The 20,464-nt window shown below is 39.7% G+C and overlaps 1 protein-coding gene across 2 annotated transcripts in view; it reads right to left on the reverse strand.

Moving 5' to 3' along the window:
* Positions 1-20,464, reverse strand: part of MAST4 (microtubule associated serine/threonine kinase family member 4) — a 414,954-nt gene that overhangs the window by 319,783 nt on the left and 74,707 nt on the right. For both annotated transcript variants that reach the window (XM_054032193.1, XM_054032192.1), the window contains exon 2: positions 2,401-2,554. In XM_054032193.1, coding sequence (XP_053888168.1) covers positions 2,401-2,554 — 154 coding nt within the window. The remainder of the gene's footprint in view (positions 1-2,400; positions 2,555-20,464) is intronic.

The following is a 20,464-nucleotide window of genomic DNA, read 5'->3' on the forward strand; positions in this document are numbered from 1 at the left end:
TCCGGATAAACTGGAGAATGGGAAAATGCAATGCTGCAGCGCCATCTAATGTCCACAGGAGAGATTGTCTGCCTATGGCCTAAGAGTCCTGGTTGTTTGGTAACTGTGGAGAAGGTCAGATAAATTGGGTTGTACTGTAGTCACTGCCAATTTCTGGATTCTTTTTAGGTTTGTCAGCCTCACTGGACAAAACCGAAGTTACAGGAAAAAATAGCAAAAAAATGGTGTGAAAAGTAGAATAAATACTAAAATTTTAAAACACTGGAATTGGCACCAAGAGGGAAGCACTAATTGACAGCTCAGGTCATTTTTTCAACCCATTGTGACATTAATTTTCATTATTAGCCAAAAAATACCACCATTAAAATAGTATATATTTAGAGGTGCGTAGATTTTCATTTTACATTTTTTAATATTAATGTGACACTCATTCTCTAATCTGAATTTCATCTCTGAATTTTTGACATAGCCGAACCTATGGACTTGAATGGACATAGTAAGGCTCTGAGCCATGTGTTTATTATGGTGAATAGTCTAGCTGAAAGGTGATGGGACAACTCACAGTAATAAGTTAAACATGTATATAAGGAGGATCAGAGCTGTTTGATAAGTTACAAAGTCAGAGGAGCTAGAAAAATTGAATTGCATTAATCAAAATTAGCAGATTTCATTCACAGATACCAAGGCCAGAAAAGGACCACTGTCCTAATTTAGTCTGATCTGCTGTATATTACAGGTCACAGAACTTCCCCAAAATAATTCCTAGAGCAGATCTTTTAGAAAAACATCCAATCTTGATTTTAAAATGGTCAGTGAGGGAAAATCCACCATGACCCTTAGTAAATTGTTTCAATTTGTCTCACTGTAATAATATGCCTTATTTCCAGTCTGAATTTGTAGAGCTTCAACTTCCAGCCATTAGATGATGTTACATATTTGTATGCTAGGTTGGCACTATTAAATATTTGTTCTCCATGTAAGTACTTATAAACTTTAATCAAGTCATCCCTTAAATTTCTCTTTGTAAGATAAATAGACTGAGCTCTGAGTCTATTACTATGTATAAAGCATGTTTTCTAATCCTTTAATCATTCTCATGGCTCTTCTCTGAACTCTCTCCATTTTATCAACATCCCTCTTGACTTGTGGGCACCAGAATTGGGCACAGTATTCCCACCAGTGTCAATACAGAGGGAAAATAAACTCTTTACTCCTACCTGAGATTCCCATGTTTCTGCATCTTTTGGGCAGAGTCACATTGGAAGCTCATACTCAGCTTATTATCCACCACACACCCCAGACCTTTTTCAGACATACTGCTTCCCAGGATAGGAGTTCTCCCATTCTACATTATTTTGTCCCTAGATGTATATATTTACATTTAGCTGTATTAAAATGCATATTGTTTGCTTGCTCCAGTTTACCAAGCAATACAGATCACTCTGAATCAGTGATCTGCCCTGTTCATTATTTACCACTCTCCCAATTTTTGTGTCATCTGCAAAATTTATCAGTAATCATTTTGCTTTCTTCCAGGTCATTGATAAAATGCTGAATAGCACAGGGCCAAGAACCAATCCCTGCTGATGCCTCTGGAAATGCACCCCCTTGATGACTATTCTTTGTTTACATTTTTAGAGCTATCAGTTAGCCAGTTTTTAATGGATTTATGTGCCACGTTAATTTTATGTCATTCTAGTTTTTTAATCCAAGTGTCATGCGGCCAAACACCTTACAGAAGTCTAACAATATTATAACCTTTATCAACCAAACCTGTAATCTCATTTAAAAAAATATTAAGTAAGTTTGACCAGATGTATTTCCCATGCTGATTTGCATTAACAACATTACCCTCCTTTAATTCTTTATTAATACAAACCTGTATCAGCCACTCCATTATATGGCCCAGGGGCTATGCCAGGCTGACAGGCCTATCATTATCTGGGTCATCATTATAAAAAAAATTTGCCTAGCTGGACTTGACTTTTTCATATTCATTTTGTGGACTCTAAAGCCCGATTTTCAAAAGACCTCTGCAATCAATAGCTCCCATTTAGGCTCTTAAACAATATAGCCAAATTTCAGAAGCATTCAGCACTCTGTAGCTTTCACTGAGAACAATTAAGAGCTACTAGGGATTGAGCACTTTTGAAAACTCTGGCTTCGGTGTTAAGATTGCTGCTGTAGCTCACAGAGAGTAACTCAACTAATGGCTGGTCCCAGTCTTTTTTTTTTTTTTTAAAGTGTGAAATCATTGAGGGGTTTGAAAGGGAGAAAAACACCTTAGCTAAATGAGGCCAGATATGTGTACACGATGCTACATGGCACCGTAAGACCTTCAGGGAAATCAGGTCCAAACAGATCAACTCTACTTTTAGTTTTCAGGCCTCCTATGCTCACCAGTCAAAGCTCCTCCAAGGCTTCCTCTTCTAAACGGTCTTCCATCTTCACTCAGCTGTCTTTTAAACTTAAATGACTTTCCAGGGCCAGAAGAGACTTCAGGGTTGCTGGATTTCCGAAATAGCATAGATGGAGGGGATAATATATGATCAAGCTGCAAAGAAACAAAAAATGCATACTCTTTAAGGGTAGATCCCACAATAGAAAGAGACTGTCAACATGAAAATTATATTTGTATGAAGATTTTTTTTAACCTAACAGTGGGTTCACAAAGTAAATTACATTTAAAACTATATATATATATTGCTAAATGAAGCATTTAAAAAATTAGGAAATGCCAGTATAGTTGCCTGTGTAACTTTAAGTCTGCATCCTTCTACATTAAGATGCAGTTTTTCATTATGTGATCTCACACTTTTTACCCTGCAGGACCCCTGCCTCATTCAGGGTGGACACACAGAGCCAAAATTAAGTCTGCACGGGCATTCATAAAACTAATATTTCATAACTTTTGAGTGGTTTGCCTAAATAACATTCTTTTAAACAGTTTTTAACATGTATATACTGCAACTTTAAATAAAAAGCCACCAGATGGCAGTATGTCATAAACAACAACATGTAACACACCACAAGTCCCAGGAAACGTATTTAAAACATCAAATAAGAACTTAAAGTTCCACTAACACCATGAGGGAAAATGTTCCATTTAAAGATTATTCTGTGTATAGTCAAATCATTTACTTCTGTTGTATTTCAAGGGAAATATGAATAAGGATGTTAGTTGTTTAGGAGATTATCGCTCTTCCTATTTATTCCTACCCAAAATTACAGTCCTCTGTTCGTGACAACAATTTGAAGATTGTTCTAAATATCATTTGTGCATTCTGCTATGATATTTCATAACATCCACTCTAATTTAATTGCTTTTAATTTAAATTTCTTTATCCTAACACTAGACAACTTTGGAAACATTTGATCACTTGCTAGAAGATCAGACGGAGTCCAAAGCCTGGATAGCATTCAGAACTAGAAGAAAAAAAAATATGTCTTTTCAATAAAACCTTTGGTCAGAATCATATTTCAAAATCCCACTCCACTGCGTCAGGAGCACGGGGGGGTGGGCGGGATTTTGTTCTAGTATTTCTTTTTTTTTTTTTATTTTTTTCTCTGTGCAGTGCTTAGACTGGGGTGAAATCTTGGCTTCATTGAAGTCAATAGATAAACCCCCATCAATGTCAGTAGGGCCAGGATTTCAGATCCTATTTCACGGAACTAGGTTCAACACAAAACCTTTAGCTAGATCAGGATAAGTAATCTTACACACAAAACAGATGCACCAGAGCAAATTAGGGATCAAAATTAAGTTTAAAATATTAATGCTCCTAGTTCTAAACTTCTTTGGGGCTGGAGGTTTAAATCAGTTTAAATCAGTCCTTTGGAACCTATTTTAATTAGAGATGGGATCAAATCTCACACACACACTCACTCACTCACTCCCCTTCAAGTTTACAAACAGTGTTTTGGCTGGCCATGAAAAACTAAGACTCATCAGCTGCAGCAGCATTGTTCAAAGAATCTAATCTCATTCTTCCATCTTCAGTTACTTAGCAATATTAACATACACCTCTACCTCGATATAACGCTGTCCTCGGGAGCCAAAAAATCTTATCGCGTCATAGGTGAAACCGCATTATATCGAACTTGCTTTGATCCACCGGAGTGCGCAGCCCACCCCCCCGGAGCACTGCTTTACCGCATTATATCAGGTTGCGTTATATCGGGGTAGAGGTGTATTACATCTTTCCAATTGTTGCACAGCTTTAGTTTTAGAGAAGGTGAAAGTAAATTTATCCTGAAACAAAATGCTTCTGAAACTATTGTAAAGGATTGTTTTTGTTTCTGATGAGGAAGAGAGTTATTTATGTAATGAAATTTACAGTACCTCTCTCCTTGAAAGAAGCCTGAAAGTTCTATCCTTTGCAGGCTACTGAACCAGCACTTTCCTTACAAAATTTTCACTTCACTGCAAGCCAAAACTAAGGCAGCATATAAAAAGATTTTTTATCCACCACAGGACAGTCCCCCGCCCAAGTGAAGTGTTTGCTTCCAAAGAAGCACAATCACCAACTGAGAAACATTTTTAATAGCTCCTGCTTTCCTGAAATGCTTCTTTCACTCTGAAGATGTGCGGTATGGTTTTAAGCAGTGTGGTATGTGTACACCTTAAAAACAAACGGTAATTAGGTCAAATTAATTTTATGTACTGAGCTATGTGATGGCTCATGGATAAGACTTTCACACATTTCAAAATAGTGAAGCAATGGAAAGACATACTTCAATTAAATCCATGCTCATTCTCTGTTTGTTTTTCTGAAATCTGTAAAACCACAAGAAAAGTGAGATTTCCAAATACCTAGGGGATAAAAACACTGTTGTCCCAAAGAAAGGTGGAGAGACAGAAGGGTTTTTTGTTTAAAATATGCCTCAAATATTTAAACAGTTTAAAAGTGTTCATGTCTTTTCTGTTCAGCACACAAACCACACACACACACACACACACACACACACACACACCCCCCTTGACATTAGATTCCAGCAGAGTTGTCATCTGCATAATAGTAGTGTCATTGCCCGGTGTTTGGGGATGTCATGATGCTGCACTCACGCAGAATGGATAACCAGAGAGAGGTATACATAACTAGATTCTACAGTACAGCTACCCAGCCAATAAAGGAGCAGAAAAAACAATTGCTATGTTAGTCAGTAGAATCTCCAAGAGGTAGAAATCTGTGCTGAATTTAAAATTTGACTTTTTCTCTGCATGTACATTACCCACTGTCTCTCACCCAAGTTAGTTATTATCAGCTTCAAAGACTGGAGGGTGGGGGAGGGAAATGTATGATAGTGATTGGGGAGAAACTAGGAAAAAGCAATGGATTACTTAACTTTTCTGACAGCCCAAAAACAAAATTAATTTATTAAACTGAGATACAGCTCAAGTTTACATCTCACATTTTGAGGAGCCCACTTTTGGAATACAAGAATAGATACTCCTCGGGGCGGTAAAATGTGTACACAACATTTTTCTGATAGATTAGTGTATATATTTGAGAGTTCTATATCTTAAACATACTGTGAATTAATATGTTAGTCTTTGAATTTATACAAAAGAGGTAAGAACTGTATTTTTAGCTTAGTGCACACCATTTAGCAAAGCTTTTGATACGGTCTCCCACAGTATTCTTGCCGCCAAGTTAAAGAAGTATGGGCTGGATGAATGGACTGTAAGGTGGATAGAAAGCTGGCTAGATCGTCGGGCTCAGCGGGTAGTGATCAATGGCTCCATGTCTAGTTGGCAGCCGGTTTCAAGCGGATTACCCCAAGGGTCGGTCCTGGGGCCGGTTTTGTTTAATATCTTTATTAATGATCTGGAGGATGGTGTGGACTGCACTCTCAGCAAGTTTGCAGATGACACTAAACTAGGAGGCGTGGTAGATACACTAGAGGGTAGGGATCGGATACAGAGGGACCTAGACAAATTAGAGGATTGGGCCAAAAAAAACCTGATGAGGTTCAACAAGGACAAGTGCAGAGTCCTGCACTTAGGACGGAAGAATCCCATGCACTGCTACAGACTAGGGACCGAATGGCTAGGTAGCAGTTCTGCAGAAAAGGACCTAGGGGTCACAGTGGACGAGAAGCTGGATATGAGTCAACAGTGTGCTCTTGTTGCCAAGAAGGCTAACGGCATTTTGGGCTGTATAAGTAGGGGCATTGCCAGCAGATCGAGGAACGTGATCGTTCCCCTTTATTCGACATTGGTGAGGCCTCATCTGGAATACTGTGTTCAGTTTTGGGCCCCACACTACAAGAAGGATGTGGAAAAATTGGAAAGAGTCCAACGGAGGGCAACAAAAATGATTAGGGGTCTGGAGCACATGACTTATGAGGAGAGGCTGAGGGACCTGGGATTGTTTAGTCTCCAGAAGAGAAGAATGAGGGGGGATTTGATAGCAGTCTTCAACTACCTGAAGGGGGGTTCCAAAGAGGATGGAGCTCGGCTGTTCTCAGTGGTGGCAGATGACAGAACAAGGACCAATGGTCTCAAGTTGCAGTGGAGGAGGTCCAGGTTGGATATTGACAAAGCCCTGGCTGGGATGATTTAGTTGGGAATTGGTCCTGCTTTGAGCAGGGGGTTGGACTAGATGACCTCTTGAGGTCCCTTCCAACCCTGATATTGTATGATTCTATGTTTTATTAATGCCTTTGTTGTTAATATTCCTATAAGTGCATGAATCCGAATTCATGCAAAATGCTTTCCTGGTATCAAACATTTAAGAATTTCCTTATGAAACATACACACCAAGAGTAGGCGAACACATTCCAAACACTAAACTAGCTTAAATTCATTGTTATAAGAGGAGATTAACTTTAAAAATAAATAAATAAAAGTAATTCTTCGGCTCTACTCCACACTGATTAGGCCTCAACTGGAATACTGTGTCCAGTTGTGGGTGCCACATTTCAGGAAGGATGTGGACAAATTGGAGAGAGTCCAGAGAAGAGCAACAAAAACATGAGGTAAGATTGAAAAAATTGGGTTTGTTTAGTCCGGAAAAGAGAAGACAGAGAGGGGACATGATAACAGTTTTCAAGTACATAAAAGGTAGTTACAAGGAGGAGGAAGAAAAATTGTTTTTCTTAACCTCAGATGATAGAACAAGAAGCAATGGGCTTAAATTGCAGCAAGGGAGGTTTAGGTTGGACATTAGGAAAAATTTCCTGTGAGGGTGGTTAAGCACTGGAATAAATTGCCTAGGGAGGTTGCGGAGTCTCCATCATTGGAGATTTTTAAGAGCAGGTTAGACAAACACCTGTCAGGGATGGTCTAGGAGGTAATACTTAGTCCTGCCACAAATGCAGGGGACTGGACTAGATGACCTCTCAAGTTCCAGCTCAATGATTCTATTTATATCTGTGTCTAGAATCAGCTGCTTCCTGAAAAGGCATTCCCCTTGCCTTGTCCTGACACTAGTATAGTCCTAGTACTTAAAAGTACACCTGTTCTGCTGAAAAGACGGATTTTTCTTTTTTTTTTTTTAAACGCAAAAGGTTAATCAATGGAATTCACCATGCAGGACAGGTGGCTATTTAAGATTTCAGGGCTGCAATCCATCTGTATTCCAAGCTATAACTATTACCCATGTCAAAAAGATACAACAAGTATGTCAACTGGCTAACATTGCAGCCCTATGAATGTTAAACATTTATACACGACAGTCCAGTTACAAAATACAGCTGATGTTGATTTTTTGAATTGCAATTGGCATTTCATGGTAAACTATATGGATATTATCCTCCTTTTTTCTGTTCGTCATACTTCATAATCAGATAAACAAAATGTTTCTTCTTAGAAGTTCATCTGCAACAACAGCTTACTTTTCACCTGAGCCCAAACCAGGGGCCTGGCAGTAGTGTCACAAACACAAGATTATGGATTTCAGGAGGGAAAAATGTATGGCAGCTGAGTTAATAAATTAAGATCATGTAGTCATGCAAATAGTAAGAAGATAAGAAGAAGAGGAATAGGCTGTGGCTTCATCAGGAGCGCTTTAATGATCTGAAAAGGGAATCCTACAAAAAGTGGAAATTGCTAAGGAGGAGTACAAAAGAATAGCACAAGCATGTAGGGACAAAACGAATTACACATAGCAAGGACCATAAAAGGCAATAAGAAGAGGTTCTATCAATATATTAGGAGCAAGAGAAGTATGAAGAAAAACATAGGGCCTCTACTGAGAGGAGAAGGAGAGTTAATAATTGATATCAAGAAGGCTCGGGTGTTTAATGTCTATTTTGCTTCTTCACTAAAAGGTTAATGGCGACCTGATACTTAACATTAAGAACAACAATGGGGAACGACTGTAAGCCAAAATTAGGAAAGAATATGTTAAAAAACTATTTAGCTCAGTTGGGTGCAAGACAAGTATGCAGGACCTGATGAAATGAATCCTAGAATACTTAAGGAACTAGCTGAAGCAATCTTGTAACTTTAGCAATTATCTTCAAGAACCCGTGATGGTCCCAGAGGACTGAAGAAGGTAAACCATAGTGCCTATTTTTAAAAAGGAGAACAAAGATGACCGAGGAAATTGCAGATAAATCAGCCTAACTTTGATACCTGGGAAGATACGAAACAAATTATTAAACAATCAATTTGCAAGCACTGAGTGGCTAAAAGGGTGATAATGAATAGCCAGCATGGATTTGTCGAGACCCAAGTCAAGCCACACCAACCTAATTTCCTGCTTTGAAAAGGTGACTTGCCCAGCTAATGGGGGAGGGGAACAGTAGACATGATATATTTTGGTTTTAGCAAGGCTTTTCACACAGTCAAATATGATGTTCTCATATGCAAGCTAGAGAAATGTTTGATGAAATTACTATACAATGGATACAAAATTGGTTGAAAGACCGTACTCAAAGAATAGCAATCAAAGGTGGGATCCTGCAGGGGTCTGTTCTGGATCCTGTATTAGTCAATATTTTAATTAATAACTTGGATGATGGAGTAGTGGAGAACATACTTAAATAGCATTTACAGATGACACCAAGCTGGGAAGTATTGCTAAGAAACTGGAGGAGAGGATTAGAATTCAGAACAAATTGCAGAACTGGTCTGAAATCAACAAGATGAAATTCAGTAAAGACAAGTGCACAGATCTACACTTAAGATGGAAAAATCAAATGCACAACTACAAAATGGGGAATACCTGGCTAGGTGGTAGTACTGTTGAAAAGCATCTGGGGGTTATAGTGGGTCACAAAATGAATATGATTCAACAATGTGAAGCAGCTGATAAAAAGGATAATATTCTCAGGTGTATTAATAGTAGCATCATATGTCAGACAGTAGATAATTGTTGCTCTATATTCAGTACTGGTGAGTGCTCAGCTGCAGTACTGTGTCCAATTCTGACCATCAAACTTTAGAAAGATGTGCACAAACTAGATGGAGTCCAGAGGAGAGCAACAAAAATGATAAGAAGTTTAGAAAATTTTACTTATGAGAAAGGTTAAAGAAATTGGGCATAGTTAGTCTTGAGAAAAGGTGACCGAGGGCGGTCCTGTTAACAGTCTTCAAATATGTTAAGGGCTGTTATAAAGAGGACGGTGATCAATTATTCCCCATGTCCACTGAAAGTAGGACAAGAAACAACAGTCTTAATCTGCAGCAAGGGAGATTTAGGTTAAATATTAGGAAAAATCTTTCTAACTATGGGTATGTCTACACTGCAGTGGGATGCGAGCCTTCCAAAACAGGTAGACAGATGCACCCTAGCGAGGCTTGAGCTAGCGAGCTAAAAATAGCAGTGTGGACACTACGCCACGAACGGAGGCTCAGGCTAGCCACCCAAGCTTGAACAAAGCTGTTGACCTGGGCTGGGAGGCTCACTAATTTTTTTTTAAAAGACATTTTTGTTTTTCAAAATACTTATCTTTTCTGACCACCTCTAATCTCTAAATAGAAGGAATATTCAGATTTCCTACTTGGCATTAAAATATAGGTGTAGGTTTTAAATGACTTATTTCAAAGTACTCATGCAAAACCTAGGGATGCAGATGTTTAATTTGTTACTCTTAAATATAGCAAGATTTAATATCCATTATCATATCTTTCATACAAACCATATACATACACACATTTCTTAAATACAGTGTTTGCTGTCATTTATGCCAAAAATCTTTTTAACTATAGTTAAAATAGCTATCAGGCATCAAATGTAAAAAAAAAGGAGGAATGTACAATTACCTCAAAACATGTACAGACTACGGGTTGAAAATGAAGAGGGTTTGCTGTGCAGTTAGTGCTAAACAGTAGGCCATTCTCTTTATTTTAGAACAGAAGCCCTAAAATAAAGACCCAACTCCTGCCATTAAAAATTTAAGCATCAAGGTGTCCACTGTATCTACTTATCTCAATGACTGAAAGGAGCCGTATAGCAGGAAAAGTATCTTGCTCAAATTCTATCCAGGTAAGACCGACATGATTCTGATAAGCAGAGAGAAGCATTTCAAGTATCCAGTAGGAATTCTGATCTCACTTTATAGAGAATGCCTGTCCTTTGTTATCAAAGCATTGCACAACCTCAGGATCCTGCTGAACTATACTCATCTCTTCTGTATTCCCAAATAGCAGCCGTGCCTGAAAGAGTCTTGTGTGGTCATCAAGGAGCTCCAGCTAAGTTTAATAAGCAACTGCTCACTTACAGGTGAGGAAACCAATAAGAACACATCACTCAATTTCTTCAAAATGGAACCAGAGCTACACAAGGATCCCAATGGAAATATGGATTCCTTTGTCCTGATCTCTAAAGCCCTATAAGTGCTAGGGTGAAGCTCAGAGGTTCAGTAATAGAATGGCCCCAGCTAGGTACTCCGAGCCAAACCACCCAAGTTGGTTTGGACCTGAGGAGAGAGGAGTTCTTATTCTTTGAAAGAACTAATCTCCCTAATTTTAATTAAACAGAGCCCAGATACTTTGGTAACAGCCACCTTTGAAGTGTGTGTAACTATTTCACAAGATGCTGATGTGCTGCTTCATTGGCAGTAATCTTAGCAGAACAGTGAAGGGACCATAGCATCAAATATACAGCACCAGCAAAGAAAATCAAAAGCAAGTCTTCTTTTAAGGAGAGAATCACCCATACCACATGCCTAACTGTGTGCAATAAAAATCACATCTCTCTATTATCACAGCTACCCACTCAGGATCCAATAGAAGCAAACTGGAGTTAAGAATAGGCATTTAAAAAAAGAATGGAAACAGCATACTGTGGATACCAGGAAGGGGCTCTCTCATGAGCAAGAAATATCTAAATAGTGCTCCATTGAGAATCAAAGTACAATTAAAGCTGATGGTAGACACCACAACCTCCTGCTCTCAGAGAGAGGAAGCCTTGTCTGTGCCTGACAGGGTCAACTCCACAAGCTGTGGGCAATACAAGCACTCTCCTCTCACCCTACACAGGTGACACTGTCCTTTAACAGGTTAGCAATAAACACACTCCAACCCCCAAGCCTCTCTCTGAACTGCCCAGCCCCTGGTCCACTGGACACTCAGAATTCACAGATTAAGCAGTACACATCAAAAAAGCAGGATTCACCAGTTTACCACTTTCTCATCAGATTACCCCTCTATGTAACACATAGCACTTAAAGCTATATTTATAGTAAAAACAAGGAAGTTTATTTAACAAAGTACAGAGATTCTGGAAGTAGCAAGTGAAAGTATTAGAAACAAATGATTAAATGTAAAATAAAAATTTTACCCATCTTTTAGAGCCTAGACTTAACTAACAAGATGCTGTCTTGGCTAATGGAGTTTAGCTCACCCATGCTAATACCTTGCAGCATTTTCCAGCCTCTTTCGTCTGTGCTCTGACCCGCCTTTCATAACACACTGACTGTTCGTCTCCTTGGTGAAGGATCCTGTGTATACTTCAGTACTCCCAGTTACACCCCAAAAATTCAGTCTTTATTCAAACAGGATGCCCCCCCTGCTACTTCTGATTTTTTTTTCCCCCCAGATCTTCTCTCATATGAATTCAGTCTCTTCATTAGTATCAGGCTCAATAATGCAAACAGATTTACACTGTAAGTCACACAACACACAATGACCATCCAGAGAAAAGTGTCTACTACCACCAGCCTAAACAGAATCTGTTTATTACTTTCTGGTGATCTATCTGAACTCCCAAACCTTAAGAACATAGTTTTCAGTATAGCTACATAATTTCTTAAATATCATCTATGCATACATCCTGCAATGATTAGGATGACTGTTGCATTACTGGCTTTTGGTAGAGATCTTATATGCCACCCTTTGGCACATACTATGTAGACATCGGACCCAGGAGATCCTCAAACACCTATTCACCCCTTTCTGCCTTCTGCCAGTTGGCACCAAAGTGTCCCTGGGTCACAGTGGAGTTATACTAATGTAAAAAATCACAGAGAGCTGACTCAGGCCCAAAATATTGAACAGAAGCCTACATTTACACACAGAAATGATCCACAGTCGCATATACGCACTCGCTCACTCTCCAGAATATGTCTGCAACCTTTGTGAAAGACTATAATCAAGAGTGGAATAGCAGTTTTTTTCAGTCCCAATTAATTGATATTAGAAACAGACAAACTGAACATAAAAATAGCCAATCAGCAATATTAGGCCAGCTAAATAATTTTCAACAAAATTCAGATGGCTGGAAATACCCTGTACCGTGAATGCTGACCCACCAGTGGGTTTAAGGCATACTGCTCAGCAGGAAGGATATTCTCTTCCTTTCTTGTCCTGTGATCTTTTCCTTCTTCCATCTTGGCAGGGGGAAAGAAAAATTGCTCTGAGGTACTGAAATCTTATTGGTGTCTACTACTACATCTGTCTTGTGCAGAAGCTAAATGAGTACAGGGGGAGCTTCATGAGTAAGCCTGCAGACAGGTGTGCCAAGCACTCTAGGCTTCTGTTAGAGTAAGAACACAACCAATCAGTCCTGGACTGGTGAAACCTGAGGGGGCAAGGAGACAAATTTGCTCTTGTGCATTCAGTGTTGTTACTGGGAAAATGCAAACATTCAGGATAAATTACAGAATGTTATATTGTCCCACAGAAGCCCCACATATGCCTGCAGCCTTCTAGGTTCCATGTGACTAATTGGACAAACTCAACTTTCTGAACAGAAAATTAATGCTCCACACTAACCAAGCCTGAGATCTAAACAGTGCTGAACTCAGCTAGAAAAAAAAATTAGAGGGGACAGGGTGAGTGTGATATGCTTGGTTACCATACAACAAGACATGCCAGCTAAAGAGCAAGCAGCTCTGAAGAAAATGTTAGTTTTCAAATTTAAACAGTCTCCACAGATAAACTAAAACACTATAATTGTCTGTCTGCTTCTTGCAATCTGGTATGCCAGCTATAAACAGCAGTGCTCATTGCCCAATAGAGTACTGCTAGAAAACTACTACCAATATTTTACATGAAGTCTAGAATGTGTATTTGACACAAGAATATATAATTGTTCCTATAGGACAAAATACTGACGATACTCTTTTACTGATTTGCCTGTAGGCAAAACAAACTATAAAAGAAGACTATAAAAGAAACACGAGTTTCTCTCACTAGTTATTTTTTAAGAGATTTTAATGTTTATTCTCTATCAGTTGTTAAATTGTTATTGTATTGTTAAAACTGCCTGAAAGTAACACTTCCTCTCCCCCCCCCACCCTCCCCTCACGCGCACACACCCTTTTCTTTTTGGCACAGATGCATTTTTGTTCTTTCATACAGCACAGTCTGACTGTGTTTTACTTCCTTGTCTAATATTAGCAGAGTCTTGGCAATTATGTGCGTTTGTGCTCTCTCTGCTAAAGCACAAAATAAAGCATTAGCAGCCATGGCTATTTTTTAATTTCTTCACTAAAAATGGGATATTAGGTATTGAGAACGTAAGAAAAAGACAACAGACTTCAAAAACCACCATTGACAAAACTCAAGTACTTTAATGACCTTCACGATGGCATAAGAAAGCCAATTACAAATACAATACATTCATTCAATATTTCCATATGTCACAGTAAATTTAACATTATTTTATCAGTGTGGATTATACATAAGACTTCGGGATTGAAAGGGAATAAATATCACTGGCAGATGTTAAACTGACGAGGATTAAACTATAGTAAACTTTCCTTCAAAGTCACCTTCAATTCCAGAAAAAAAAAAATTGAGGTACATTAAGAGGACCTATTCATCTCCATCAGTTGTTGACACCATCATCATTTGGTTAGTGAAAAAATGCTTTAATTTGCTGAGGAGAACATATATCTTCAGGAAGGAAATTTTTCTATTTACCATGAATACTACTGAAGTGAGAGCAGTTTAGTTCATTTGTAAAATCCATTTCTAGTCAGTCACCATTGCGCTCCTAACCTTACCTAAAAAGGTTTCATTTGCTCAGTTGCCTCAGTCAGCTAGTTGTTTATTCAAGTCTATGCACTCCATCCATGCTCAATTAGGTCTCACTTACATTGAGGTCTCAGTTACATTGAAATTAAAAATAAAAATGCAAGGTAAAACATTGCGAATACCACTGACCAGCTTGTTTTAACAACCCCTATTTAGAACAATTGCAATTGCAAGCAGCACAGAAGGTCTCTACCAAAATACTGTATTTTTTTGTGAAATCCAGCCACTGACTAACAAAATTCCATTCATTAACCTACTCGCTTGGCAAGCGTAGAACATTCTTTTGGCCCCAGAAGCTTGTAATAAATAGTTTTGAGCAGTGAAGTATTTCTGAATTCCACATTTATCAATTTAAAATAAGGTAAAATATCCATTACTTGCCTTGAACAGAGACAATATTTTTCTAGGTCAATCAATTATATTTTATGTAGACCATTAAAAACACTGCATAATCCTTTTGGCCCTATGAAGCTTCCAATCCACAATCACTTTCCTTAGAAATAACATCTATCAAAGGATTCACTGAACATTATGCAAGTCAGGTACAAAGCAAAGGAAAAGAAAACCATGGTAAAACAGGCTTAGAGGAGGGGGTTCTCAGTATGTAATAAAGCTGAAGTTGATCTGTAAATCAATGCATGATGACTGAAAAGCTATTTATGTGAAGGACTTGCATAGTTAATTTACACTTTGATATGGAAAAAAACATGCTTTACTGGGTGTATTAGTGCAAATTCCATGTGCATATACTTGAATGCAAGATGCAAAACTGCCCATTTGCAACATTCCTTTTTATATTTTTAAACTAAATAGTGTATCTAGCACCAGAATTTTTAGTTTAACTCTGCAGTCACTGAGCTTCACATTTAACATCGTTCTTAAACTTTTAAATAATGTAATATTGCCACAAAAGACTATGCAGGCTTTTTAATCTTTTCCATACCATGCCTGAAATAATTACAACATGCTTGAACATAGTTCAGTGGGAAACATACCCTTGAAAATTTGTTCAAAGTGAACTGAAATAAGGCATTTAGTGGCTTGGTAATTTTTCAATAGACCTGTAACATAATAAATCAACACCTGAATCTCTTTTCTTAATTGTAGTTAACATATCAGAAGCTCACAAAAACAAAAACAAAAAACAAAAAAAACACCACCATGAAAGATTCTAGAGGCCTAATGACAAGTGTAGATGGGAGGAAGAGCACGGCCCAGATCACTTGTACCTAATTTGTCCTCTTTGTTAAGGGCAATAGTGAAAAATTGTATTCAGTTTTTAAAAGCCTCCATTCATTTCACATCTTCTGGCAGCTGTCATTTGTCAATCTCAGACTACTTTAAAATGAGTACATCTAGGTCTTGTTAACAGGAGTTGATGTTACTGAAGGGGCTTAGCAACATTAACTGGCTCAAATAACCCGTTCAAAGACTTAAAGGAGAAAAGAAGTTACAAGCAGCCAAGAGAATGTGGGAAAAGAGAAAGAATGCAGTCAGAAGGGAATCTCTACTGTACTGTTGCTGTCCCTACTCAATTTTCCAATTCATCTGGTCTAGGCAGACTTAAACATGCCATCCCAATCCCACCTATCCCAATCACTGCAGTCTCGAGGATCTGTGCTTAATATAAAAAGCACTTCATATTTTCACTCACCCTCATCCTTCTGGCTTTGTCTAGAACATTATATACACTCAACACTCCATTATTAAAACATAATGCCATTGGTTGAAATAAAATAAAAAAATCCCTATCTTGAGGACCCTGGAGTCGAAAATTAGATCAAGAATTACACCACTGATGAGGACAGCAGCACATTGTGTATCTTACCAGAAAAATATATGAATATATACATTAATATATATCATATAAATAATAAAGGAAAAGTAGTAATTGAACACACTCAGAACAAACATCCATATAGCTGAAACCATAGCTTTTGGTAAAAAAGTTGTACAAGATAAAGATTGGAGTGCAGCACACTCTGAAGAAATGCTTCTACTGACTGAAGCAAAACACACAATATCTCCCCACCACAACATAAACCCCTCTCCTAAAACAGGTGCTAACCTAGGGTTACCATATCTCATAAATAAAAAAAGAGGACCCTCCACGGGTCCTGGCCCCGCCCATTTCCCCGCCCCTAGCCCCGCCCCAACTCCGCCCCTTCCACACCCTAACTCCGCCCCCTCCTCCCTCCAACTCCCAGCCAGGGGGAAAGGGCTGCCCGAGCGCTACCGGCTTCACAGTTTGCTGGGCAGCCCCCAAATCCTGCGCCCCCGGCCGGCGCTTCCCCAGCGCAGCTGGAGCCCAGGAGGGGAAGCGCCCAGCCGGGGGCGCAGGGTCTGGAGGCTGCCCAGCAAACCGTGAAGCCGGTAGCGCTCGGGCTTTGGGCAGCCCCTATGCCTCCGGACCCTGCGCCCCCAGCCGGCACTTCCCCTCCGGGGCTCCGGTGGCTCTGCGTAACTTACACTGTGTCAGTTACACAGAGCCAAAGAGGAGCAGAGCCACCGTGGCTGGAGGCTCTGCTCCTCTTTGGCTCTGTGTAACTGACACTGTGTCAGTTACACAGAGCCCCCAGGGCTAGAGGTTCTGCTCCTCTTTGGCTCTGTGTAACTGACACTGTGTCAGTTACACAGAGCTGAAGAGGAGCAGAGCCAACAGCCACGGCGGCTCTGCTCCTCCCCGACTCTTCGGCTCTGTTTAAGAGCCGGGCTGCCCGAGCGCTACCGGATTCGGGCAGCCCCCATGCCTCCAGACCCTGCGCCCCCAGCCGGGCACTTCCTCTCCCGGGCTCCGGTGGCGCAGGGTCTGGAGACTTGGGGGCTGCCCAAAGCCGGTAGCGCTCGGGCAGCCCGGCTCTTAAACAGAGCCGAAGAGTCGGGGAGGAGCAGAGCCGCCATTTTCCCCGGACATGTTCGGCTTTTTGGCAATTCCCCCCGGACGGGGGTTTGACTGCCGAAAAGCCGGACATGTCCGGGAAAAAGAGGACGTATGGTAACCCTAGATAACCTCTGACTAGCCAAGAGCAATTCGCAACGAACAAGACAACATGCTCAATCATACTGGCTCAATCTGTGCAAGAAACTAGATCTCCATTCTAAAAGGACATTTGTAAGAGGTATGTTTGATGGAATCAAGAAAGCAATAGATCCTTCAGCCAAGAAGGCTGCCCCACTCAAACCTCTTTATGAAGACATCACTGACACAAGCAAATAGATGCAACACAGGGTAGAACACTACCACAAACTCTACTCATGTGAAACCACTGTTTCTGAAGCAACTAAATGTGATCACCAAACTCCAGACTACCAAAGAGCTTAATACAAAACCATCTTTAAATGAGTTTGGAAAGGCAATAATTTCTGTAGCATCAAGAAAGGCTATAGGAAAAAAGAGAATTCCAGCTGAGTTCCTGAAACACAGAACATAAGTTGTGCTTGATGTTTTGGTTGCATGCTTGAGGGAAAGAGGATGAGATATGAAGGATGCCAACCTCAGAACGTTGCATTAAAAAAAAAAAAAAAGGGAGCGGGGGAGATTGGAGTGATTGCAACTACTACAGAGGAATTTCTCTCCTTACTGTTGCTGACAAGACATTTGTCTGGGTCATTCTCAAAAGACTGCAAGTTCTTGCTGAACATATATATCCAGGGAGTTAGTGCAGCTTCCACGCCAGTAGATCAACTACCAACCTGGTCTTTGCACTAAGGGAACTGCAAGAAAAAAAAAGCATCAAGAACAAGGAAAACCTCTCTATATGACCTTCATAGATCTTACAAACACTCTTAATCTAGTTAGCAGAAAGGGTCTTTTCCAATTGCTACAGAGACTTGGTTACCGCCCCCCTCCCCATTCCTACTCAGTCTGATTCAATCCTTCCACAATGGCAAAAAGGCTACAATCCAGTATGATGGTGATCAATCTGACAGCTTTGAAGTCTGCAATGGAACCAAACAGAGATATGTTTTGGCACCAAAACTCTTTGGTATATTCTTCTGTCTGCTGCTTTGTCATGCTTTCTCATTTAGCACTGAGGTCATACATCGCCATACAAGACCAGACAGAAAAAAAAGACCTCTTCAACATTGCACATCCAAGAACAAAAAGGATAGTCAAACACCTGCTGATAAGAGAACTTTTCGCTGACAGCACAGTGCTCACTGAAGTGAAGAGGAGCACCAGCAACTTTGCAATAGCGTTGTGCTAACTTGTTATGAATTTGGACCATGTTTCTAAAGAAGTTAATGATTATGGCACAAGTTGTATTTACTGCACCAGACGTTTTAATATCTAGCACCACCCTAGAAGTTGTGCACAAGTTCTGCTAACTAGGAATAAATGTATCTGATAACTTATCTCTAGATGATGAGCTTAAGTTTCACACTGGAAAGGCAGCTATCACATTCAGCCAATTGACCAAGCATGTTTGGGATAACAGAAAACAAACTTAACACCAAAGGATTGGTCTAGCAGACATGAGTTTTGACCATATTGCTGTATGGTGGTGAGACCTGGACCACCTACAGAAGGTATGAGATGGCTATACACCTTTCACTGCTGCTGCCTTCACTGTATTCTAAATATTGAGTGGGAAACCAAAGTTCTTGACTCCAAAGTACTTGACAAAGCAAAATTACCAAGTCTAATCACTATTCTCAAACACACACATCTGCATTGGATGGACAGATTCCAAAGATCTCCTGTATGGAGAATGTGCAGATGCTCCAAGGCCACTGGGTTAACCTAGGCTCAGGTTCAAGAACGTTTGCAGAAGGGATCTGAAAACATTAAACATCTGGAAAGAGGCAGGCCACACTGGAGGCTGAAGAGAGGTGATTGAGAAAAAGGAAAGCGCAGGAGGTCTCAAGCGGTAGGAGTACACCAGCTTCATCTTCTGTGCCTGTGCCTGATGCCTGCATTATCTGTAGCAAGGACCATCAAGCAAGATTTGGACTTTTTAGCCACTTGCAATGCTGCAGCAGGACAGACAGTAACTAGGGCTGTCAAGCGATTAAAAAAAATTAATCGTGATTAATCGCATGATTAAAAAAATTAATTACGATTAATCACACTGTTAAACAATAGAATATCATTTATTTTAAATATTTTTGCATGTTTTTCTGTATTTCCTACATTTTCAAATATATTAATTTCAATTACAACACAGAATACAAAGTATACAGTGGTCACTTTATATTTATTTTTTATTACAAATATTTCACTGTAAAAATCAAAAAAAAAATATTTTTCAGTTCACCTCATACAAGTACTGTAGACAAACCAGGTTGGTTACAATTTGCAGTAGACAATGTTGCCCGCTTCTTGTTTACAATGTCACCTGAAAGTGAGAACAGGCATTCGCATGGCACTGTTGTAGCTGGCGTTTCAAGATATTTACGTGCCAGATGCGCTAAAGATTCATATGTCCTTTCATGCTTCAACCACCATTCCAGAGGACATGCTTCCATGCTGATGATGGGTTCTGCTTGATAACGATCCAAAGCAGTGCAGACTGACGCATGTTCATTTTCATCCTCTGAGTCAGATGCCACCAGCAGAAGTTTCACACTGGAAAGGCAGCTATCTTTATTGGTGGTTTGGGTTCTGTAGTTTCTGCTTAAGAGTGTTGCTCTTTTAAGACTTCTAAAAGCATGCTCCACACCTTATCCCTCTTAGATTCTGGACAGCACTTCAGATTCTTAAACCTTGTGTCAAGTGCTGTAGCTATTTTTAGAAATCTCACATCGGTACCTTCTTTGCGTTTTGTCAAATCTGGTGTGAAAGTGTTCTTAAAATGAACATGTGCTGGGTCATCATCAGAGGCTGCTATAACATTAATTATATGTAGAATGTGGGTAAAGCAGAGCAGAAGACATACAATTCTCCCCTCAATGAGTAGTCACAAATTTAATTGATGCATTATTTTTTCAACAAGCATCATCAGCATGGGAGCATGTCCTCTGGAATGGTGGCCAAAACATGAAGGGGCATACAAAAGTTTAGCATATCTGTCATGCAAATACCTTGCATGA

The sequence above is a fragment of the Malaclemys terrapin genome, chromosome 6, assembly GCF_027887155.1.
Source record: "Malaclemys terrapin pileata isolate rMalTer1 chromosome 6, rMalTer1.hap1, whole genome shotgun sequence".
Taxonomy (NCBI): domain Eukaryota; kingdom Metazoa; phylum Chordata; order Testudines; family Emydidae; genus Malaclemys; species Malaclemys terrapin.